The sequence below is a fragment of the Bombina bombina genome, chromosome 1 (assembly GCF_027579735.1).
Source record: "Bombina bombina isolate aBomBom1 chromosome 1, aBomBom1.pri, whole genome shotgun sequence".
Classification (NCBI taxonomy): Eukaryota; Metazoa; Chordata; class Amphibia; order Anura; family Bombinatoridae; genus Bombina; species Bombina bombina.
The window spans coordinates 1,187,051,197-1,187,077,349 of NC_069499.1; the positions used below are offsets into that span (position 1 = coordinate 1,187,051,197).

Consider the following 26,153-nt stretch of genomic DNA (forward strand, 5'->3'; position numbering starts at 1 on the left):
AAGATAGAAGATGCCGCTTGGATCAAGATGGTTGCCGGTCTGGATCGCCTCTTCTTCCCGGATAGGATGAAGACTTTGGAGCCTCTTCTGGACCTCTTCAGCCGCAGGATTATGGATCGCAAGCCCCCGCTTGGGTTGGATGAAGATTTTGGAGCCAGGACCGATCGGTGATACCCGGCGAGGTGAAGATAAGGTAGGAAGATCTTCAGGGGCTTAGTGTTAGGTTTATTTAAGGGGGGTTTGGGTTAGATTAGGGGTATGTGGGTGGTGGGTTGTAATGTTGGGGGGGGGTATTGTATGTGTTTTTTTTCAGGCAAAAGAGCTGAATTCTTTGGGGCATGCCCCGCAAAGGGCCCTTTTCAGGGCTGGTAAGGTAAAAGAGCTTTGAACTTTTTTAATTTAGAATAGGGTAGGGCATTTTTTTATTTTTGGGGTCTTTGTTATTTTATTAGGGGCTTAGAGTAGGTGTAATTAGTTTAAAATTGTTGTAATATTTTTCTAATGTTTGTAAATATTTTATTATTTTTTGTAACTTAGTTCTTTTTTATTTTTTGTACTTTAGTTAGTTTATTCAATTGTAGTTATTTGTAGGTATTGTATTTAATTAATGTATTGATAGTGTAGTGTTAGGTTTAATTGTAGATAATTGTAGGTAGTTTATTTAATTTATTTATTGATAGTGTAGTGTTAGGTTTAATTGTAACTTAGGTTAGGATTTATTTTACAGGTAATTTTGTAATTATTTTAACTATTTTAGCTATTAAATAGTTCTTAACTATTTAATAGCTATTGTACCTGGTTAAAATAAATACAAAGTTACCTGTAAAATAAATATAAATCCTAAAATAGCTATAATATAATTATAATTTATATTGTAGCTATATTAGGGTTTATTTTACAGGTAAGTATTTAGCTTTAAATAGGAATAATTTATTTAATAAGAGTTAATTTATTTCGTTAGATAAAAATTATATTTAACTTAGGGGGTGTTAGTGTTAGGGTTAGACTTAGCTTTAGGGGTTAATCCATTTATTACAGTAGCGGTGAGATTCGGTCGGCAGATTAGGGGTTAATACTTGAAGTTAGGTGTCGGCGATGTTAGGGAGGGCAGATTAGGGGTTAATACTATTTATTATAGGGTTATTGAGGCGGGAGTGAGGCGGATTAGGGGTTAATAACTTTATTATAATAGCGGCGCGGTCCGCTCGGCAGATTAGGGGTTAATAAGTGTAGGCAGGTGGAGGCGACGTTGAGGGGGGCAGATTAGGGGTTAATAAATACAATATAGGGGTCGGCGGTGTTAGGGGTAGCAGATTAGGGGTACATAGGGATAATGTAAGTAGCGGCGGTTTACGGAGCAGCAGATTAGGGGTTAATAATAATATGCAGGGGTCAGAGATAGCGGGGGCGGCAGATTAGGGGTTAATAAGTGTAAGGTTAGGGGTGTGTAGACTCGGGGTTCATGTTAGAGTGTTAGGTGCAGACGTAGGAAGTGTTTCCCCATAGAAAACAATGGGGCTGCGTTAGGAGCTGAACGCGGCTTTTTTGCAGGTGTTAGGTTTTTTTTTCAGCTCAAATGGCCCCATTGTTTTCTATGGGGGAATCGTGCACGAGCACGTTTTTTAAGATGGCCGCTTCCGTAAGCACCGCTGGTATCTAGAGTTGCAGTGGCGTTAAATTATGCTCTACGCTCCCCTTTTTGGAGCCTAACGCACTGAAAACCCAGCCATTCTGTGAACTCTAAATACCAGCGGTATTTAAAAGGTGCATGGAAAAAAAGCACGCGTAGCTAACGCACCCCTTTGGCCGCAGAACTTTAAATCTAGGCGTCACTGAATTATTTTTGAGTTTTCCATATTTAGGTAAAATCTGTACAGATAAAATTCCATAGTGCACTCTTCAAAAGATTGAAGATTGAATGCAAGTAGACCTTTTAAAGAGAGAAAAAATGAAGATAAAAGACCTTTTGTCAAGCTTGTTTTACCCACCATACTGCAGTAAAAGTTGCTGAACTATCTTTGGATCCATTCTTTGCTTTGCGGGCTGGTACCAGCCCCAGAACTGGACTCTGGGTAATCAATGACTGTTTCCTATGAGGTGTGTCTTCAGGACATAAAGACTATCCTTCTCTGGACTGTGCCTTGCCGGTTGATATTGAGGACCTGTTATGCTGTTACAGGGTCAACCAATTAAATTAGGGGAGTATTGTTTTAACTTATATTTCTTGTTTTGTATGCTCTTGTATTTGTGTCATTTTTGTTGATCATATTAGTTATAAGAAATCATATAGTTTTGTCCACAGAAAAGTATGCCTTATTGGTATTAGTGCACATTGTAGTTTATGTACTTAAACAAAGTAACCCTTTAGATAAGCGTAACTCTAAACCTTGCAATATTGTAACATATTGAATGGCCCACTGAGTATAGAAAATATGTTTGCACCTTTATAGTTTAAAGAAAATGCTGCAATATATCAAAATATTTTAGACCCTTCACCCTATGGAAGATAGTGAGGACACGTCTCAGATAGAAATTTATATTAATCATACAAAGAAATATTTGTTTAGGGAGTAGCATAATTATAGTCATATTGATGGTATATTTTCTACCTACCATGGCTCTTATTGGAGCTATGTTATGAAAGCAAATGTATTTTTCCCTTTTATTAATTGGTATGGTATCTGCAATTTGAATTGGGTAATTCCAGTTTGTAAAAGAAAGTATTTATCTTACCATAAAGATGTGTTTACCTTTAAGAGATTTTGTAGTTTTAAATGTTATGATTGTATTCTTTCTTCATACAGGAGTGTGAGAGAATTTAGGTTGCATAAAATAATTAGTAAACTAGTAGTGTTTATATCAGATGAGATTGTTGACTATTAGGATCATAGTTGGAGAATTATAAACATTATAGATAGAAGCTTTGCAGAATAAAGCAACACTAGGCTCTTTTATTTTTGGTAGTTCCAAATGACAGTGTAAAGAGATTCATTTTTTATGAAAATATTTTTATTGACTGTTTTATTTGTTTTCATTTTTGTTAAAGGGCAGGCCTTAGCATAAGTTTTAGCATAGCCATTCAGCCTCTTGATGAAGTCTAGCAGTTTTCACTTGCTTAGTATTCATGAAGTATCATTTAAATTGTATAGAGAGAAGCTGTGAATTATTCTCTGTAAAAGTATCAATGTATTTAGTTTGTATTATATATCCACAATGTTTTTTTTTTGTTTTAAATGACATAGGATGAGTTAAGCTAAAGGAATTGTGATGCTTAAAAAAGAAGAAAGAAGTTTTATTTGGACATAATCGTGATTGTATTGGGGTGTGTACTCATCTTGTGCTGTTTTTGTTTCCTTCTTAGACTCCTTCTGACTCGAGTGTCTGCTTGCTATGGGGATCCACTGGCTACCTTGTCTACCCCATGAACAAACCATCAGACTTCCAGCATCTACCTGCGGAAGAACTCTGGATAAGCACCCCTACTGCAAATGAACTGTGTTAAAGCAAAATGTCTGAGGAAGGTAGAGCGCTCTAAGAGGACAAAGACTGTTCTTAAAGTGATCAGAGGCCACCCAGAGACATTTGTGCTGTTCCCATGTCATGCTTCACTGTGGAGAGTGTACAGAGCAAAGAACTGTTGGACATATTGGGGGGGTGCTAGCAATGCAAGTGGAGAAATAAAAGATGCAGCATTGTTTGGGGGTAGATGGGGGTCTGGTTTGGTCTTTGTGCAGATAGACCGGTAGTTTGGGGATGCTGGAAGGTAGACGGAGAGTATTGGAGAGGCTGCACCTATGTGCAGTGACAAATTGTGCCCTATTAGCCTATAAAATTATACCAGGATATGTGAATATCTTTTCTCTATAGTATTCTCACATAGAGTCCTGTTACCGTAGTATTAGGCTTATACTGTTGTTAAAGGCTTTACTAATTTTCTGCGCTTTTCTATTTTTATGTTATTCTGTTAGAATAAAAGAGTGGTACGTTAGGAATTGTTAGCATGACTAGCGCCATCTTGTTCTTGACCGCCATTTTGTCTTAGGCATCCATCTTGTCTAATGAATCTTTTATTATAGCAGTTATTATGTAGTGACAAATATGCTGATGTTAATAAGAATTGTATTAGTAATATTGGCCTTGCAAAGATTCCTGGCAAGATACCCGGAAGTCCGTTATCTAGGTAAGAGGCCCAAATGACCTTGCTTTAAGCTGAAATAGGCGCACAGATGTATTTTCGCTACTGTTATAAGAAACACTCCTTTATACTCCTCTTTTTCTCATATATTTTAATAAGCTTCTATTGTTCATGAAATATGGTATGATATGACGCAGTCATAACGTGTCATCAAGTTAACCCTGTATGCTGTACTTGCTGTCTATAAGACATGTTGTGTGTCTTTCAATAAACAGAATAGTGTTAGATCATTGCTGTGTGGTCTGAATTACTGTTCTCTGGACGTCCTTACCAAATAATCTTCATTTCCAGGTGGTATGGTGGGCCCAATTCCTGACTGACACTCCCCCTGTGAAACACCTTACATGTGCAAACAGAACAAATGTGAAGGATTTCCCAACCAGGCACTCAAGTGTTAAAAAACACGCTCTGGCCGCAATGTGAAAAACTTCTGATTATATTGCAGTCACTTGAATGTACAGCTGGCGCTACGCGCTAATGACTGCATGTTTTTTTCATCTGTAACTTTTTCTGGGTTAAATCCACTTTATATCCACTTTGGAAGTAGTACATATTATGTGTCAAATGTAGGTTGAGAAGAAATACAACAAAGTATCAACAGTCTTTTCAACCACTTGATAACAGACTTTTCATGGGTAGCAAGACTTATGAAGCCAAACCTCACCTCTTATCCACAAATGCTTTGTTCAATACTCAACAGGGCTGCAGCACCTGTAAGTATACTAAGTCCATAGCATACACCGTTATAGACAGGTTGGCGCCTTCACTTGCCGTTTGTATTAGAATCCGTCAGGAAGACCCGTCTGTTTCAGCGTTATTGCCAATTTTGCCTGCTCGTGGCTGTGACATCACCAGTGACTCATCAGAACATGACACGTTTCGCCCCTCCCACTATAGGCTGAAGACGGGGCCTCATCAGATGTTATGTCAGAAGGCATGCCTGCTATTTATTCAATCCTGTATCCACAGTACCGCCTTGATTCACTGGAACATTCTCCCGTAACTACCATGTTATACTGCTTATAAAACAATGTGCATAGTATGCTGATTATGGAACTGATTACTTAAAAAAGTATATAAACAATACTTTATAATTTAAGTTACTGCAGTATCGGCACGATTAATTTAACCCTATTAAAGATTATACATTCATAATTCCATCCTGGGTTAGTACTTTAAACTCGCTAAGATAAAAAGTGCTAAACTTTCATAACAGTTGTACAATTATGTACATTTCTAAACTAGGATATTGTGGTATTGTCCCTGACAAAAGGCATCTTAAACCAGAAAACTTTCCTTTGCCACACACATATATTCTTTACTAATACATACTTTTATAAATATTAATTCAATTCCTTGTGTTTACTCTAATAACTACACACTCTACATGAACCTTTATACCATTACCTATTACAGAGTCATAAGTTTAGGTGTGAAAATGTTTTACTTTGTAAACATTGTTCCAACAGACAATCTCTCGTTACCATGTCTGTTAAAATCAAAGAGGACTACTCCATCTCTTTATTTAAGCCTATAAAGCTAAGAGTATTGAATCTACAAGTCCTTTTTCAATCTAATTGACTAACAATAATAATATATATATATATATGTGTGTGTGTAAAGTTTTTATATTTTATTAATAACTATTTATTAATAACTATTTGTGAAAACATGGTCACTACACCATGTCACTAAGTTTATTACAGAAAACAGGAATACTCTATCGTCTCATTTAAGCCACTAGGGCTAAGAGTATTTATATACACACACACACAAGTATGTGCAAAGATATATGTACAAATTCTAGCATTAATAATCATTTATAAAAAAAATAACATGAGATAAAAGCATATCATGACTTCTAGAAATACAAATACACATTAATTTATGTGAAAGTATCATATAACAAATACATTTAAAAATAACTTTCTATGAGATATTGTTTGTTGAGGTATAAATCAAGCTATTTCTTGGACATTAACAGATGAGAATAAAAGATTAGCTTTAGAGAAAAAAAACGCACGTGTTTTTGACGTGTTTTTTTTTTTTTATCAATAAGGGCATTGTATGTGGATCCGCCACAGCGATATCTGGCGAGCATATTGACACTTTGATAAATAAGCCCCCATATGTTTTACGATTGTAAAAAAACTGTTAAATGTAAAAAACTTTTACCAAATGTCCTTACATTTTCAGAATATGGTTGAATATATAGATTAATGTATTGTGGGATTTTTGAGGGAAATTGGTTAACATCTAAGTTAAATTTTGTACGTTAAGCCACATTAAGCTCCCCAAAAAGCAAGCTTAAAGGGACACTGAACCCAAATTATTCTTTTGTGATTCAGATAGAGCATGCAATTTTAAGCAACTTTCTAATTTACTCCTATTATCAATTTTTCTTTTGTTCTCTTGCTATCTTTATTTGAAAAAGAAGGCATCTAAGCTTTTTTGTTAGGTTCAGAAAACTGGACAGCACTTTTTTATTGGTGGATGAATTTATCCACCAATCAGCAAAGACAACACAGGTTGTTCACCAAAAATGGGGCGGCATCTAAACTTACATTCTTGCATTTAAAAAAAAAATACCAAGAGAATGAAAAAAATTGATAATAGGAGTGAATTAGAAAGTTTCTTAAAATGTCATGCTCTATCTGAATCACAAAATATTTTTTTTGGGTTCAGTGTCTCTTTAATGTCACTCATTTGCCTTGTGGGAAACCAAAATCCATGACACTTCTGGGATAGGTTTGAAAAGCGAAAAACTGAGTTTGTGCCAATTTTCAAGGCAATTGATTGATGTTTAGGCAAATTTTGGTACATTAAGCTCTTTGTTATGTTAAGCCATTCACATGAAGGGGCCTATTTATTATGTGTCTGTCCAACATGATCCGATCAGCGGATCATGTCCGACAGACATCGCTGAATGTGGAGAGCAATACGCTCTCCACATTCAGCATTGCACCAGCAGCTCTTGTGAACAGCTGGTGCAACGCCGGCCCCTGAAGATTTGCGGCCAATCCGCCGCTAGCAGGGGGCTGTCAATCAACCTGATCGTATTTGATCGGGTTGAATTGCGGCCATGTCTGTCTGCTTCCTCAGAGCAGGCAGGCAGACAGGTTATGGAGCAGCGGTCTTTAGACTGCTGCTTTATAACTGGTGTTTCTGGCAAGCCTAAAGGATTGTAAAAAAATAGTTAAATGTAAATAACTTTTGGTATGTTTCATCAAATGTCCTTACATTTTCAGAATATGTTTGAATAAATAGATTAATGTATTGTGGGAAGTTTGGTGATAATTGGTTAACATCTAAGTTCAATTTTGTACGTTAAGCCACATTAAGCTCCCCAAAAAACAAGCTTAATGTCACTCATTTGCCTTGTGGAGAACCAAAATCCATGAAACTTCTAGGATATGTTTGGAAAATGACAAACTGAGTTTGTGCCAAGTTTCAAGGCAATTGATTGATGTTTAAGCAAATTTTGGTACATTAAGCTCTTTTTTACGTTAAGCCGTTTACATGAAATGTTTTAGGATTGTAAAAAAATAGTTAAATGTGAATAACTTTTGGTATGTTTTATCAAATGTCCTGAAATGTTCAGAATATGTTTGAATAGATAGATTAATGTATTGTGGGAAGTTTGGGGGAAATTGGTTAACATCTAAGTTCAATTTTGTACGTTAAGCCACATTAAGCTCTCCACAAAACAAGCTTAATTTCACTCATTTGCCTTGTGGGAAACCAAAATCCATGAAACTTCTAGGATAGGTTTGGATAGTGGAAATCTTGGGTTGTGCAAAATTATGCAGCAATTGATTAACATTTGGCCAAGTTTCAAGGCAATTGATTGATGTTTTGGTGAATTTTGGCACATTAAGCTCTTTTTACATTAAGCTGCTCACATTAAATGTTTTAGGATTGTAAAAAATTAGTTAAATGTGAATAACTGTTGGTATGTTTTTTCAAATGTCCTGAAATTTTCAGAATATTTTTGAATAGATAGATTAATGTATTGTGGGAAGTTTGGGGTAAATTGGTTAACATCTAAGTTCAATTTTGTACGTTAAGCCACATTAAGCTCCCCACAAAATAATAATAATGTCACTCATTTGCCTTGTGGAAAACCAAAAACCATGAAACTTCTAGGATAGGCTTGGATAGTGGAAATCTTGGGTTGTGCAAAATTATGCAGCAATTGATTAACATTTGGCCACTTTTTTACTCATTAAGCTACATTAAGCCATTTTCACATTAAATGTTTTAGGATATCCCAGGGGGTAAGTAGTGTGGCGATGGGCAGTATTTTTAAATATATATGTATATGATTATATACATATATATTTATGTGTTAATATGTGTACATACACATATTAACACAAATATATATGTATATAATCATATACATATATATTTATGTTGTGGTCTATGGGAACACACAGCAATGCTTCCCTGTACACATAACAGGGAAGCACTTGTAGAAGGTAAAATCTGGACTGACTATATACGTTTGCTTGAAGGCGGAAGAGCAGCCAAAGTTTCAGAAACTACAGCTTCGAAAACATTTTCATGGCAGAAGGCACAACATTAGCATAAAGAGTATATTGTAGATCCATAAAGGGAGGCAAAAGACAAGTCCCTGCGACCAAGAGGGTTTACTAAAAAAATTCCCATAAGGTGAAAAAAGAATCATAAACCATACCCCATATACATCCCTCTGACAAGCACTGTGCTCTGAGGGGAAACCAGGCTTCAATATAGACTGAAAACCCCTCTCTCTGAAGACTCAAATGCACATCTACACTCTTTAATCACCTCCAACAGAGGCAAAGTAAAGACTGAGGTATGTGTGAGGTAGGAGGGGTTTTATAGGGATCTTAGGGTTTGGGACTCTGTCTCCTCCTAGTGGTAGAGAAGAGTAATGGATAATGGACTCTCACCACCTGTATGAAAGGAATGTTATTCTAAAAGAATGTTTTTATATATATATATATATATATATATGTATATATACACACATATACACAGTATATCCATATAGCTATAGATATACTGTGTGTGTGTGTATATATATATATATATATATATATATATATATACACATACATAATATATATATAGTAAATAAAAAATAGCAATGTTCTTCAGAAGAAAATTTTGTTTAAACTATTTCTTTGGCTTTAGCACACTTGACTTAGCTGACCCTTGGGTTAACGCTCAAGCGAAACCAAGAACACGGTTTTGTAGTGCCCCTCATAGAAGTCTATGGTGAGACCTCCAGATATTTGTGCTCCAATAATAATCTGATAATATTGTTTCCTAGTGCAATAAATATTTTGTACTATTCAGGGTTAGATTACAAGACATACTAATTAAGCAGCTAATCTCAAGTGATGCAGTCTGCATTATATTGTCTTGCCTTGTTTATTAGGCATGCATATGATTTAATAAAAAAACAGGTAGAAAAATGTGTAATGTATTGCACTTACTTGAAACCCCATCCTGTTCCTCCTAGAACAATCGCAGCAATGAGTACTGCACCTGCAATGGATCCAATGATGATATTTGTACCACTGGGACCTAGACAAAGGAAACCATTTGAGGAATATATATATATATATATATATATATATATATATATATATATATACACACACACACATACTTGAAAAGTGATTTACAAATTATTTAATTATCTCCCAAAAACAGACATTAGCTTCCTTCATTACAACATATGACCTACTTGCACTTGCAGATACCATTGTTTTCAAGAAACTCAGACCCCAAGACTGCATGTTTCATTGCCCAAAACACATAACCCTGCTCACACTCCTAAATTAGACCCATATGTATTCTTCCTAGATGAATCTATGCACATCTAAAAGTTATGCAAATGCTTTCCACCACCCCCACCTATATCAGGTCTGACTCTCCTCAGCTGATCAAATAGTTGCTAAGCACCTTAAGTCACACCCCCATGTTCCTTCTAAATCAGAAATCCCTATATCCCACACAGCTAAGTCATATTTTCTCTTGAGGCCAGATCTAGCAATTAGACCACTTGACTTATATCCCAAACTAGAGATCAGACCCCAATATTAGAGCCCACAATCAATTAAATTGTATTGTACCTTTGTATTTACCCAACATTCCTGTGGGTTTAGGGACGGGAAGCGGGTCATAAACACTGCAATCTTTTCCAGTCCAGTCTCGGTGACAAATACACTTCCCCTCATTACTGCAAACCTGAGATTAGATCATTGGTCAGAAGTAGAAATAAAGATGCAATGACATCAGAGAAGCAGGAAAGTCAGAAACATTAGAAGAGCACAGAGGGATGAAATAAGAGCCTGGTGGAAGACGTTTAAAAATCAGAATCGAGTTAGATAAGCACAGGAAGTCAGAAGAGCAGAAACATAATGAAGCCAGCAAAGAAAGAAAGGGAAAATAGAGAAATGGCTCCTGAACAGAAATGAAGGAATCAAATGAGTAGAAAAAAGTAGGAAGGCAGCAGAAGAAGATGTAAATCAGAAGAAAAAAAAGTAGCCTAGGGGTGTTAGGTAAGCAGGTGGAAAAGTGATGGACACACAACTACCAGAATCAGCATACATGTGTATTTTAAACATCATTTAGACTTTATATTTACTATGATACTAAACTGTTAGGGCATCATATAGAAGCCACTGCAACTTAACACAATTTTACAACAGTATATGAAAATGTCAAGCATAAAACTCAATATAGTTCATGGAGACCTGTCACAGTACTAAAAAAACAAGGATTGAGTCCTTATGGAGGTGCGCACATGTGACAAACAGAACACAATAGAAGGAAAACAGTCTCGGGGAAAGCAAGGTATTCCCCACCGCAGGTGACCCAATCTGACGGCAGCACTCCCAGAGAAAGGATGATGGTAGATATCTGTAGGGACAGAAGAAAAAAAGAGGCGCCTTATGGGACAGTATCGTGGTGTCGCTAGGGTGCAAGAAACGACGAGCAGCACACACAGATGGCAAGATACTCACAAGTGAGATGGCATATGCGTATGCCAAACTAGACAGGACGGAACCTTAGTCGTCCGCCAGACGGTCCAATAGGAAGAAGGCTCTAACACTCCAACGGTCCAATCCGCAACGGCGGAAGTATACCAACGTCAGAGATCCACAATGTTTGTGGGAAGATTAATGGCTCAGAGTCTTAGGTTTAAAAGGCAGGATACCGCACCCAACATAATTTCAGAATGATGGTCAGCGAGAGCGGGGGTATCATAGGAGAGAGTTTTATTTTAAAAAGGTTATTATTAAAACAGTTTAAAATACAGCAACGCGTTTCTCGACCTTCCGGTCGTTTCATCAGGCTGATATTCAGATTGAAAAACCCCGCTCTATTAAACATAATGATCAACCAATCACAGACCGGTCTGTTATCCACACCCATCGTAGAGCCAATCATAAATTGTGATTGGTATCTATAGTAACAGTTGCACCTGTTCTATAATCAAAGATGGAGAATGTGAAAACAACAATACCGACTGTGATCAGTGTATACAATAGACTTAGATTACATACAATAACCACAAGATGGGTAGTAAATACAGTGTCAGAAACCAGTTTAAATCACTATTATCAAATAGTTGACAATTATTGCTAGCATCAAAAAAGTGTTTAACTATAAAATAAAACAAAATTGTGTCTGTATTTCTCATGTGTACAAATTTACAATAAAAAATTAAAAAATATATATATGAAATAGACAGCCAGACATATAGAGGCAATATTATTCCACCATCTGTAAGTTTATGATGATCGTAATAAATTCTCGATCATACGGCGTAAAATAAATTAATATTCATAGACATATTGGTAATGTAATAGTATTTCGATAAAGAGACCATGTATTCTGATAGATGGGTATAATAAATACCCATCTATCAGATGGGTATTTATTTGGGTGCGGTATCCTGCCTTTTAAACCTAAGACTCTGAGCCATTAATCTTCCCACAAACATTGTGGATCTCTGACGTTGGTATACTTCCGCCGTTGCGGATTGGACCGTTGGAGTGTTAGAGCCTTCTTCCTATTGGACCGTCTGGCGGACGACTAAGGTTCCGTCCTGTCTAGTTTGGCATACGCATATGCCATCTCACTTGTGAGTATCTTGCCATCTGTGTGTGCTGCTCGTCGTTTCTTGCACCCTAGCGACACCACGATACTGTCCCATAAGGCGCCTCTTTTTTTCTTCTGTCCCTACAGATATCTGTCACAGTACTAACCCACAGGGCTGCTGTACTTACGGCCATGTGCTTAAAGACACATGTATAACTGTTTGCTCTGCTGTATGCACTAACATTCAGTTTTCACACTTTCCACCATAGCAGTGGCAGTTTTGGCCTCTTCATCTTGTAAGTAAGAAAATGCATAAATGTTTGGTTGTTCAGTCATTTTGCTGTTGTTCTGAACTTGCCGATTAAGCCTGACTACTAGTGATGTACCTAGTGTATTAAACCAGTGTGCCGTGGCACACTAGTGTGCCGTGAGAGATCCTCAGGTGTGCCGCGGCAGACTGACAACAGTGTGACATATTTTTAAAATTTTGCTTGTTTTTTACTCTGGGACGTTTTTTTATTTTGAGTGAGATGATGACTGAGGGTAACTGCACAGCGGCAGCTCATATATATATATATATATATATGTGTGTGTGTATATATAGTGCTCCACATATAACACTTTTCCCAGTTTGCAGGGGGGGGGGGGGGACTTATCCCAGTGCAGGGGTGTCCCTCTTTCAAATTTTGAAATATTGGGAGGTATGTGACAGGATCATCAGGCATCATTTACAACCATGACATTGACATTCATTCACAGACAATCATTATGATTGTTTGTGAATGAATATCAATATGTCACATATAGTTTGTAGGAGGCATGGCATGACAGTACAGTACAGTGTGTGTGTATGTATGTATGTATGTGTATGTATGTATGTATGTGTATGTATGTGTATGTATGTATATATATATATGCTGTATTAGGCTACAATGTGTGATTTTGGAAAATTTTGGGATGGTGGTGTGCCGCAGGATTTTTTAATGTTAAAAAGTGTGCCACGGCAAAGAAAGGGTTGAAAATCACTGTATTAAACATCCACAGTGGATATTTCACAGTACTGGCTGCAACCATTCAAAGATGGTCACCTCTTTTTTTTTTTTATAAATATATGTTTATTGACCAACAAAAACATAATTTATGCTTACCTGATAAATTCCTTTCTTCTGTTGTGTGATCAGTCCACGGGTCATCATTACTTCTGGGATATAACTCCTCCCCAACAGGAAATGCAAGAGGATTCACCCAGCAGAGCTGCATATAGCTCCTCCCCTCTACGTCAGTCCCAGTCATTCGACCAAGAATCAACGAGAAAGGAGTAACCAAGGGTGAAGTGGTGACTGGAGTATAATTTAAAAAATATTTACCTGCCTTAAAACAGGGCGGGCCGTGGACTGATCACACAACAGAAGAAAGGAATTTATCAGGTAAGCATAAATTATGTTTTCTTCTGTTATGTGTGATCAGTCCACGGGTCATCATTACTTCTGGGATACCAATACCAAAGCAAAAGTACACGGATGACGGGAGGGATAGGCAGGCTCATTATACAGAAGGAACCACTGCCTGAAGAACCTTTCTCCCAAAAATAGCCTCCGAAGAAGCAAAAGTGTCAAATTTGTAAAATTTGGAAAAAGTATGAAGCGAAGACCAAGTTGCAGCCTTGCAAATCTGTTCAACAGAGGCCTCATTCTTAAAGGCCCAAGTGGAAGCCACAGCTCTAGTGGAGTGGGCTGTAATTCTTTCAGGAGGCTGCTGTCCAGCAGTCTCATAGGCTAAACGTATTATGCTACGAAGCCAAAAAGAGAGAGAGGTAGCAGAAGCTTTTTGACCTCTCCTCTGTCCAGAATAAACGACAAACAGGGAAGAAGTTTGGCGAAAATCTTTAGTTGCCTGCAAGTAGAACTTGAGGGCACGAACTACATCCAGATTGTGTAGAAGACGTTCCTTCTTTGAAGAAGGATTTGGACACAGGGATGGAACAACAATCTCTTGATTGATGTTCCTGTTAGTGACTACCTTAGGTAAGAACCCAGGTTTAGTACGCAGAACTACCTTGTCTGAGTGAAAAATCAGATAAGGGGAATCACAATGTAAGGCTGATAACTCAGAAACTCTTCGAGCCGAGGAAATAGCCATTAAAAACAGAACTTTCCAAGATAACAATTTTATATCAATGGAATGAAGGGGTTCAAACGGAACACCCTGTAAAACGTTAAGAACTAAGTTTAAACTCCATGGCGGAGCAACAGCCTTAAACACAGGCTTGATCCTAGCTAGAGCCTGACAAAAGGCCTGGACGTCTGGATCTTCTGACAGACGCCTGTGTAACAAGATGGACAGAGCTGAAATCTGTCCCTTTAATGAGCTAGCTGATAAACCCTTTTCTAAGCCTTCTTGTAGAAAAGACAATATCCTAGCGATCCTAACCTTACTCCAGGAGTAACCTTTGGATTCGCACCAGTATAGATATTTCCGCCATATTTTATGGTAAATCCTTCTGGTAACAGGCTTCCTAGCCTGAATCAGGGTATCAATAACCGACTCAGAAAAACCACGTTTTGATAAAATCAAGCGTTCAATTTCCAAGCAGTCAGCTTCAGAGAAGTTAGATTTTGATGTTTGAATGGACCCTGTATCAGAAGGTCCTGTCTTAGAGGTAGAGACCAAGGCGGACAGGATGACATGTCCACTAGATCTGCATACCAAGTCCTGCGTGGCCATGCAGGTGCTATTAGAATTACTGATGCTCTCTCCTGTTTGATTTTGGCAATCAATCGAGGAAGCAGCGGGAAGGGTGGAAACACATAAGCCATCCCGAAGTTCCAAGGTGCTGTCAAAGCATCTATCAGAACTGCTTCCGGATCCCTGGATCTGGACCCGTAGCGAGGAAGTTTGGCGTTCTGGCGAGACGCCATGAGATCTATCTCTGGTTTGCCCCAACGTCGAAGTATTTGGGCAAAGACCTCCGGATGAAGTTCCCACTCCCCCGGATGAAAAGTCTGGCGACTCAAGAAATCCGCCTCCCAGTTCTCCACTCCCGGGATGTGGATTGCTGACAGGTGGCAAGAGTGAGACTCTGCCCAGCGAATTATCTTTGATACTTCCATCATTGCTAGGGAGCTTCTTGTCCCTCCCTGATGGTTGATGTAAGCTACAGTCGTGATGTTGTCCAACTGAAACCTGATGAACCCCCGAGTTGTTAACTGGGGCCAAGCCAGAAGGGCATTGAGAACCGCTCTCAATTCCAGAATGTTTATTGGCAGGAGACTCTCCTCCTGATTCCATAGTCCCTGAGCCTTCAGAGAATTCCAGACAGCGCCCCAACCTAGTAGGCTGGCGTCTGTTGTTACAATTGTCCAGTCTGGCCTGCTGAATGGCATCCCCCTGGACAGGTGTGGCTGATAAAGCCACCATAGAAGAGAATTTCTGGTCTCTTGATTTAGATTCAGAGTAGGGGACAAATCTGAGTAATCCCCATTCCACTGACTTAGCATGCATAATTGCAGCGGTCTGAGATGTAGGCGTGCAAAAGGTACTATGTCCATTGCCGCTACCATTAAGCCGATCACCTCCATGCATTGAGCTACTGACGGGTGTTGAATGGAATGAAGGACACGGCATGCGTTTTGAAGCTTTGTTAACCTGTCTTCTGTCAGGTAAATCTTCATTTCTACAGAATCTATAAGAGTCCCCAAGAATGGAACTCTTGTGAGAGGAAAGAGAGAACTCTTCTTTTCGTTCACTTTCCATCCATGCGACCTTAGAAATGCCAGAACTAACTCTGTATGAGACTTGGCAGTTTGAAAGCTTGAAGCTTGTATTAGAATGTCGTCTAGGTACGGAGCTACCGAAATCCCTCGCGGTCTTAGTACCGCCAGAAGGGCACCCAGAACCTTTGTGAAGATTCTTGGAGCCGTAGCCAATCCGAATGGAAGAGCTACAAACTGGTAGTGCCTGTCTAAGAAGGCAAACCTTAGGTACCGGTGATGATCTTTGTGGATCGGAATGTGAAGGTAAGCATCCTTTAAATCCACAGTGGTCATGTACTGACCCTCTTGGATCATGGGTAAAATTGTCCGAATAGTTTCCATTTTGAACGATGGAACTCTTAGGAATTTGTTTAGAATCTTTAAATCTAAGATTGGCCTGAAAGTTCCCTCTTTTTTGGGAACCACAAACAGGTTTGAGTAGAACCCTTGTCCTTGTTCCGACCGCGGAACCGGATGGATCACTCCCATTAATAACAGATCTTGTACGCAGCGTAGAAACGCTTCTTTCTTTATCTGGTTTGTTGACAACCTTGACAGATGAAATCTCCCTCTTGGGGGAGATAATTTGAAGTCTAGAAGGTATCCCTGAGATATGATCTCTAGTGCCCAGGGATCCTGAACATCTCTTGCCCAGGCCTGGGCGAAGAGAGAGAGTCTGCCCCCCACTAGATCCGGTCCCGGATCGGGGGCTCTCGATTCATGCTGTCTTTGGGGCAGCAGCAGGTTTCCTGGCCTGCTTGCTCTTGTTCCAGGCCTGGTTAGGCTTCCAGCCTTGTCTGTAACGAGCAACAGCTCCTTCCTGTTTTGGTGCAGTGGAGATTGATGCTGCTCCTGTTTTGAAATTCCGAAAGGGACGAAAATTAGACTGTCTAGCCTTAGCTTTGGCTTTGTCTTGGGGTAGGGCGTGGCCCTTACCTCCTGTAATGTCAGCGATAATTTCTTTCAAACCGGGCCCAAATAAAGACTGCCCCTTGAAAGGTATATTAAGTAATTTGGACTTAGAAGTAACATCTGCTGACCAGGATTTTAGCCACAGCGCCCTACGTGCCTGTATGGCGAATCCTGAGTTCTTAGCCGTAAGTTTGGTTAAATGTACTACGGCCTCCGAAATGAAAGAATTAGCTAGTTTAAGGACTCTAAGCCTGTCCGTAATGTCGTCTAGCGTAGATGAACTAAGGTTCTCTTCCAGCGACTCAATCCAAAATGCTGCCGCAGCCGTAATCGGCGCGATACATGCAAGGGGTTGCAATATAAAACCTTGTTGAACAAACATTTTCTTAAGGTAACCCTCTAATTTTTTATCCATTGGATCTGAGAAAGCACAGCTATCCTCCACCGGGATAGTGGTACGCTTAGCTAAAGTAGAAACTGCTCCCTCCACCTTGGGGACCGTTTGCCATAAGTCCCGAGTGGTGGCGTCTATTGGAAACATCTTTCTAAATATTGGAGGGGGTGAGAACGGCACACCGGGTCTATCCCACTCCTTAGTAACAATTTCAGTTAGTCTCTTAGGTATAGGAAAAACTTCAGTACTCGCCGGTACCGCAAAGTATTTATCCAACCTGCACAGTTTCTCTGGTATTGCAACGGTGTTACAATCGTTGAGAGCTGCTAAGACCTCCCCTAGTAATACACGGAGGTTCTCCAATTTAAATTTAAAATTTGAAATATCTGAGTCCAATCTGTTTGGATCAGAACCGTCACCCACAGAATGAAGCTCTCCGTCCTCATGCTCTGCGAGCTGTGACGCAGTATCAGACATGGCCCTAGCATTGTCAGCGCACTCTGTTCTCACCCCAGAGTGATCACGCTTGCCTCTTAGTTCTGGTAATTTAGACAAAACTTCAGTCATAACAGTAGCCATATCTTGTAATGTTATCTGTAATGGCCGCCCAGATGTACTAGGCGCCATAATATCACGCACCTCCCGGGCGGGAGATGCAGGTACTGCCGCGTGAGGCGAGTTAGTCGGCATAACTCTCCCCTCGCTGTTTGGTGAAATTTGTTCACATTGTACAGATTGACTTTTATTTAAAGTAGCATCAATACAGTTAGTACATAAATTTCTATTGGGCTCCACCTTGGCATTGGAACAAATGACACAGATATCTTCCTCTGAGTCAGACATGTTTAACACACTAGCAAAAAAACTTACAACTTGGTTATAATCTTTTTTAGCAAAAACGTACTGTGCCTCAAAGAGGTACTAAACGATTAAATGACAGTTGAAATAATGAACTGAAAAACAGTTATAGCATCAAACTTTAAGACAACACAACTTTTAGCAAAGGTTTGTTCCCATTAGTAAAATAACAATAATTAAATTTGACATAAAAAATACAAGCAACGTTTTTATTCACAGTCACTATAAGAATTCTCACAGCTCTGCTGAGAGAATTTACCTCCCTTAAAAGAAGTTTGAAGACCCCTGAGATCTGTCAGAGATGAACCGGATCATGCAGGAAATATAAAAGTAACTGACTGGAATTTTTTGATGCGTAGCAAAGAGCGCCAAAAACGGCCCCTCCCTCTCCCACACAGCAGTGAAGAGAAACGAAACTGTCACAAATAAAAGCAAAAAAGGCTGCCAAGTGGAAAATAATGCCCAAATATTTATTCACACAGTACCTCAGCAATGTAAACGATTCTACATTCCAGCAAAAACGTTTAACATGATAAATAGTTATTAAAAGGATTAGTGACCTTTAACAGAGTAGTTCCGGTGAAATACCATCCCCAGAATACTGAAGTGTATACATACATGTCATTTTAACGGTATGGCAGGATTTTCTCATCAATTCCATTCAGAAAATAAAAACTGCTACATACCTCAATGCAGATTCATCTGCCCGCTGTCCCCTGATCTGAAGCCTTTACCTCCCTCAGATGGCCGAGAACAGCAATATGATCTTAACAACTCCGGTTAAAATCATAGTAAAAAACTCTGGCAGATTCTTCCTCAAACTCTGCCAGAGAAGTAATAACACGCTCCGGTGCTATTGTAAAATAACAAACTTTTGATTGAAGTCATAAAAACTAAGTATAATCACCATAGTCCTCTCACACATCCTATCTAGTCGTTGGGTGCAAGAGAATGACTGGGACTGACGTAGAGGGGAGGAGCTATATGCAGCTCTGCTGGGTGAATCCTCTTGCATTTCCTGTTGGGGAGGAGTTATATCCCAGAAGTAATGATGACCCGTGGACTGATCACACATAACAGAAGAAAGGTACATTAATACAAATCACCAAAATAAATTTTCATCGACTGAGTACAATACAAAAAAAAAAATTTTAACCAGCAAAACAAGCTTATCAGCAAGAATAGAAACAAAATATCGTATTACCTAATTAAGGACTGAATACTCAAAACATACAACAAACTAAATTTATGCTTACCTGATAAATTTACACGTTGAGTCCACAAATCATCATCAATTACTGTTGGGAATATCGCTCCTGGCCAGCAGGAGGAGGCAAAGAGCATCACAGCAGAGCTGTTAAGTATCACTTCCCTTCCCACAAACCCCAGTCATTTGACCGAAGGAAAAGGAGAGAAAGGAAATAACACAAGTTGCAGAGGTGCCTGAGGTTTACAACACAAAGACCTGTCTAAATAAACAGGGCGGGCCGTGGACTCACTGTGTCAAGAAATAAATAAATTTATCAGGTAAGCAGAAATTTTGTTTTCTTTCTAATGACACGGTGAGTCCACGGATCATCATCAATTACTGTTGGGAATCAATACCCAAGCTACTACTGCTTGAAAAACCATTCTCCCAAAAGAAGCCCCAGCTGAGGCAATATCAAATTAATAAAAGTTAGAAAAAAAAACTTTTCCACAGGGGTCTCACTTTTGAAGGCCCAAAAAATGCACCGCACCAGCGGAGATGCTTAAATACTCTCAGGAGGCTGCTGTCCAGCAGGCTTATAAGCCCTACGATTAACACTTTGCAACCAGAGAAGAAAGTGGAAGGAATTTTCCAGCAATTATGTTAAGAAAAACAAAACAATGCAGAAGAATGACAAAAGTCCTAATATTGTAGATAAAATTATTAGGCCCGCACAACATCTAGGATGTGTAACAGCCGATCTTCATGAAGAGGATAGAACAGAGAAAGGGAAAAACAATCTAATTTCTGTCCAAAGGGACCCTTGAAGAAAACCACTTGGTACAGAGAAGTACCTTATCTAACAGTAAATACAAGATAAGGAGAACCACACTGCCACGCTGAGAATCCGTAACTCTCTTAGCAGAAGAAAGCAGAAAAAAACCTTAAGAACAACGATAGGGCTTCAAGGAGGAGCAACCAACTTAAACACAGGCCTGATACTGACCAGGACCTGAAAAGGATTATACATCCAGCCCATCCGCCAGATTCTAGGGTAAGAAAAGTGCATAGCTACAGCTGGATTTGAACTCTTGACTTTCAGCTTATAAAGCAGCAAAGTTCACCACTAAGCCATCGTAGGACACAATACGCCTAATGGAATTAGCCGGAATCTGACCCTTAAGGGTACTAAAAGATAACACCTTAAAATGTGCTTCAGAGATTACTTAGCACAAAAGTATGAATGTATTGGGTACTTGCAAGCGCGGCCAATCACCCTCAAGGGTCTCAAGGCGCTGCTCATTTTAGAAGGATGAAAGGTTGAGTGGACCTCAACGGGGATGAGCTTGCAACCCTTGGGTTGCTACAGAGCTAAGCCACAGTGCCTTAGCAAGCTGAGCTCACTGTCTGGCTATATTAAGATAAAAACATTCAATCTCCAAATCGTCAGCTTCAGAGAACGAAAATTTTGGATGACCCTTCAAAACGACATCTCCACTAGATCCGTCTACAGATCTTGCGATGCCACGCGGGAGCAACTAGAAAAAACAATACTCTCTCCCTCTTGAGCTGAACAAAGACTCATGGAAGGAGAATAACCCTTGAAAAAAGGGTAAGTCCACCTGGAGTTTCAAAGAACTACCAGAATATCTATCAGAAAGGCATCTCTTGACCTCAACCAAATTAGGGAACTTGGTGTTTTGACAAAATGCCATCAGAAACAATTCTGGTAAGCCCCAATTGGTTGTGAACCTGAAGAACACCTCCGGATGGAAGTCCCACTCCCCGAGAAGGGAAGTCCGACTGAACAGAAACACTGCTTCCCACATGTCCACTCCAAAAAAGTAAATGGCCGATAGACAGAAACTGTGAGCACCTGTCCACAGAAAAAATCTGAAACACTTCCTACATGACTAAGAAACTCAGAAGAAAATGATATAAGCCACAGAGGCTATAATGTCTCAAGGCGCTGCTCAGATTACAATCGCTAAACTAGGCTTGGACACTCAGGCCAAAAATGTAAAAATGTAGATCATTGTAACTCTCTCACAATTCCCAAATGATGAAAGGAAGAGCAGTCTCACTGAACCAATGTCCCTGCACCTTCAACGAGTCCCAGAGTCCTCCCAGCCCAGCAGGCTGGTGTTCACAATCACAAATGCCCAGATAGGTCTCCGAAACATGAGTGCTGAGACCGAGATTCCTGAAAAACCACCACGGGTAGAGCCTCATGTCATCTAGATCTATTCCCAGAGATATCCGAATAATCCCCATTCCTAACATACCTAACTGTAGAGCTCTCAAAAGAAATACAACAATGAATGATGTCCATGGAAGCCCCATCATACCAATTGTCTCCATACACTGAACCGCAGCTGCCGAACAGTAGACTGAAGAGAGCAGGATTGGCTTTTCAATCAGAAGGATGTGCATCGATAGGAAAACAATTATAGTCCATCTCTGTAGCTGAGATAAGGAACTTCTTTCCCAGCTCCAATTCCAAATGTGAGCAAGATAAAAGAAACCTCCGAATGAGATTTTGCTTGAAGAAGGATGGCGCCTAACAAAAAGGTCAGTCAGGCAGGCCACCACTGCAATCCGAGAACCATTGTTAGAAAACTCAGGAAGCTGGGGCAAAGCCATTGTTGAACCACAAACTAAAAAATTTGTTCATAAAGAAAAAACTCAGGAAGCTGGGGCAAAGCCATTGTTGAACCACAAACTGAAACAGTTTGGTGAGAAAGAAAAATTCTAAGAAGAACCCTTTAATGGGAACCTGAGAGTATGCATCCTTTAGGTCTAAGATCATTATAAACTGACCCTCTGCACCAAGGAAGTATGGAGCGAATAGTCCATCTTGAAGGACAGTACTCAAAGAAACTGTTTAGACAATTTAGTTCTAAATTAGGCCACAAAGTTCCCTCTGTAACCACGAACAGAATGGAAAATAAACAATCCCTGTTCCAGAACTGGAACTGGACCATCACTCCCAGGGAGGAAGACCGTGAACACATTACAAGAACGCGTCTCTTCTTATCTGACTACAGATAATTCTAATAAGTAAAACCTGCCCTTGGGAGGAAGGGGTTGAATTCCAAATCGAAACCCTGGAATTCTATATCAATGGCCCCTTTAGAGATCTAGGACCTTTCGTATACAGGCAATACAAAAACTGAGATAGATTGCTCCCCCATAGGATCTGATCCTGGCTCACGGTAAACCCTACCTGCTGAAAGAGATTTAGCTGAGGGTTTCTTTAACGAAAGACAACATTAGCGACAGAAAGAAAAAAATTGGCCTTTCACTGGACCAGGCGTCGTACCAAAGTATGCCGCACATGTCCATAAAAGTCTCCATCCTGAAGGAGCATCTATCTTCATCTGAATAAATAATAGAGGCTCTTACAACTTTAAGTACCATGCTGATAATTAAAGGAGACAGTTTAATACAGACAGCAGATGGGGAAACAGGAATCCTTGACTTCTCCCATACTCGAGAAATTCTCCTAGCATAATCGAGAACAGGAGAAATCTTTACCAATGAAACCTAGTGTATATAACTATTACTAGATTCTTGAGAAATGACAACGACAGGAAAGTCAAAGTCTACCAAGTAGCCAATCCTTCTTAAATAATACCCAAAGGTGTTCAGGCTTAAATCTGAAGAGAATTACTTCAGTACCAGATGAAGGAGTTAAACTGTCCGAATCAGAGTCTTAACCCTCAGACACTACCGACTAGCCTCCTCAATGGAGTATACGAAGGGCAATATGTGTAGCAGCAAGCGAAGCAGAGACCTTACTATCTGATTAATTAAATTTCCTCTTGCGATTTCACTCTAAAACAGGAAAAGCAGACAGAGCCACAGATGTCAGAAGATAACTGGGCAGACAGTAGTGCAAGCAAATAACCGCAGGGCACTCCATGTGACGCCATAACAAAGCATGGGACGTTTGCAGAGAAAGCTGTGGCATAGCCTAAACAGCATCATCCAGGGAGACATGAGGCTAAAATAATTTTTTGGAATTAAATATTTAAAAATATGAAATATATTAAACATGATACTGTCACTTTAATATTAGAGAGCCTCTTTTATATATATATATATATATATATATATATAAAAATAAATACAAGAGCAGACCACTGTTCCATGTCTTAGCGAGAAGAAATTATTCATTAGATTATAATATTTCCTTAATCGAAGGAAAGTAATATAAACAATGCATATGTATTTAAAATAGTATACCATTCAGTCCAATCCTCCAAGTATAACCAGGACAATGAAACGTTTATCATCACAGGTTGGAAAACCAAACCTGAGCTGCCAAGGAAAGAGAGAGACAAAATTCCTCCGTCCCTAAATTGCATTCATTGGCTGCTAATGTGTATACACACAACATAATTCAATTTCCATCCTCTTATCTTAGATTGACGGATGAAAAACAGAGACAATTCAAGCATCTTTATTTATTTATTATTTAAACTCCCTACTTATTGTGACATCGTAACTTATTGATATATGGGGCAGGCAGAACGTCAGCTCCGTCCCACTCTCATGCCAGAGAACGTGGCAGAGAAGACACAAGCGCCCAACCACCTCTAAAATGGCGCCGCTCCGAAAGTAAAGAAGGAGGCATGGTCAACACAGAACGGAGCTCCACTAAACTCCCTCTAAAACAAGGCTTCTTGTAAGACCCCAGAAGCATGTAAAAAAAAAAAATCACAAATAAAAACACTGCCACCCTCGCACAGCTCCCATAAGAGAAACTAACAGCGGAGCAGGGGAATCCCAGAAATACACAGCGTCATATCATAATGTATAACACTAAGAAACCCCTAAAAAATGGCGCCAAGTACAAACTCTTAACAGTCCCTGAATCATTCTCCTAGAAACTCCAGATGAACAAGGGCACTGAATAGGGCTACCTACTTAAAATAAAATGATAAAATATACTCCTAACAGCCTCTTGCAAATAAACACCTAGATTACGAGTTTTGCGTTAGAGGCTGTGCGGTGCTAACGAGCAGTTTTGTCTCACCGCTCACTTACCTACAGCGCTGGTATTACGAGTTTTCAGAAACCTGTCGTTAAAAGAATAGAAGTGAGCGTTGAGCAAAATTTTGCTTATTACCGCACTCCAATACCAGCGCTGCTTAAGTCAGCGGTGAGCTGGTGTAACGTGCTCGTGCACGATTTTCCCATAGAAATCAACGGGGAGAGCCGGCTGAAAAAAAGTTTAACACCTCCCAAAAAGCAGCGTAAAACTCCTTAACACAGCCCCATTGATTCCTATGGGGAAAAACATTTTATGTCTACACCTAACACCCTAACATGAACCCCCACTCTAAACACCCCTGTCTTAAACTTTTTAACCCCTAATCTGCCGCTCCGGACACCGCCGACACCTACATTATATTTATTAACCCCTAATCTGCCGCCCCAACGTCGCCGCCACCTACTTACACTTATTAACCCCTAATCTGCCGCCCCAACTTCGCCGCCACTATATTAAAGTTATTAACCCCTAAACCGCCGCACTCCCGCCTCGCAAACATTAGTTAAATATTATAAACCCCTAATCTGCCAGTCCTAACATCGCCGCCACCTACCTACATTTATTAACCACTAATCTGCTGCCCCCAACGTTGCCGCCACTATATTAAAGTTATTAACCCCTAAACCTAAGTCTAAACCTAAACCTAACACCCCCTAACTTAAATATAATTTAAATAAATCTAAATAAATATTCCTATCATTAACTACATTATTCCTATTTAAAAATAAATACTTACCTATAAAATAAACCCTAAGCTAGTTACAATATAACTAATAGTTACATTGTAGCTAGCTTAGGTTTTATTTTTATTTTACAGGCAAGTTTGTATTTATTTTAACTAGGTAGAATAGTTACTACATAGTTATTAACTATTTAATAACTTCCAAGCTAAAATAAATACAAATTTACCTGTAAAATAAAACCTAACTTAAGTTACACTAACACCTAACACTACACTATAATTAAATTACATAAATTAAAACCAATTAAATAAATTCAATTAACTAAAGTACAAAAAAAACAACACTAAATAACAGAAAATAATAAACAAATTACAGAAATGTAAACTAATTACACCTAATCTAATAGCCCTATCAAAATAAAAAAGCCCCCCCCCAATAAAAAAACCCTAGCCTTAACTAAACTACCAATAGCCCTTAAAAGGGCCTTTTGCAGGGCATTGCCCCAAAGTAATCAACTCTTTTACCTGTAAAAAAAAAATACAAACAACCCCCCCAACAGTAAACCCACCACCCACACAACCAACCCCCCAAATAAAAAACTATCTAAAAAAACCTAAGCTCCCCATTGCCCTGAAAAGGGCATTTGGATGGGCATTGCCCTTAAAAGGGCAGTTAGCTCTTTTGCCGCCCAAACCCTAATCTAAAAAATAAAACCCACTCAATACACCCTTAAATAAACCTAACACTAACCCCCTGAAGATCGACTTACCAGGACACGTCTTCATCCAAGCTGGGCTAGTTTGAGAGCCTTAATCCTGTCTTGGATCTCCTTCAAAGGAGTCTCTACTTGAAGAGATTCAGACAAGGCATCGTACCAATACGATGCTGCACTAGACACAGTGGCAATACAAACTGCAGGTTGCCATTGGAGACCCTGATTAACATACATCTTCTTCAAATAAGCCTCCATATTTTTGTCCATTGGGTCCTTAAAAGAACAGTTATCCT

General features: G+C 39.3%; 1 protein-coding gene across 2 annotated transcripts in view; it reads right to left on the reverse strand.

Annotated features, from left to right (window-relative positions):
* The window catches only part of ADAM11 (ADAM metallopeptidase domain 11), a 615,610-nt gene that overhangs the window by 64,046 nt on the left and 525,411 nt on the right, over positions 1-26,153 (reverse strand). The window contains exons 24-25 of one of the 2 annotated variants that reach the window (XM_053699946.1): positions 10,324-10,438; positions 9,682-9,772 (exon numbers count right to left, since the gene is read on the reverse strand). In XM_053699946.1, the coding sequence (XP_053555921.1) occupies positions 9,682-9,772; positions 10,324-10,438 (206 nt within the window). Of the gene's footprint in view, positions 1-9,677; positions 9,773-10,323; positions 10,439-26,153 lie in introns of those variants that run through there. The other variant, XM_053699947.1, reaches the window with a different exon arrangement.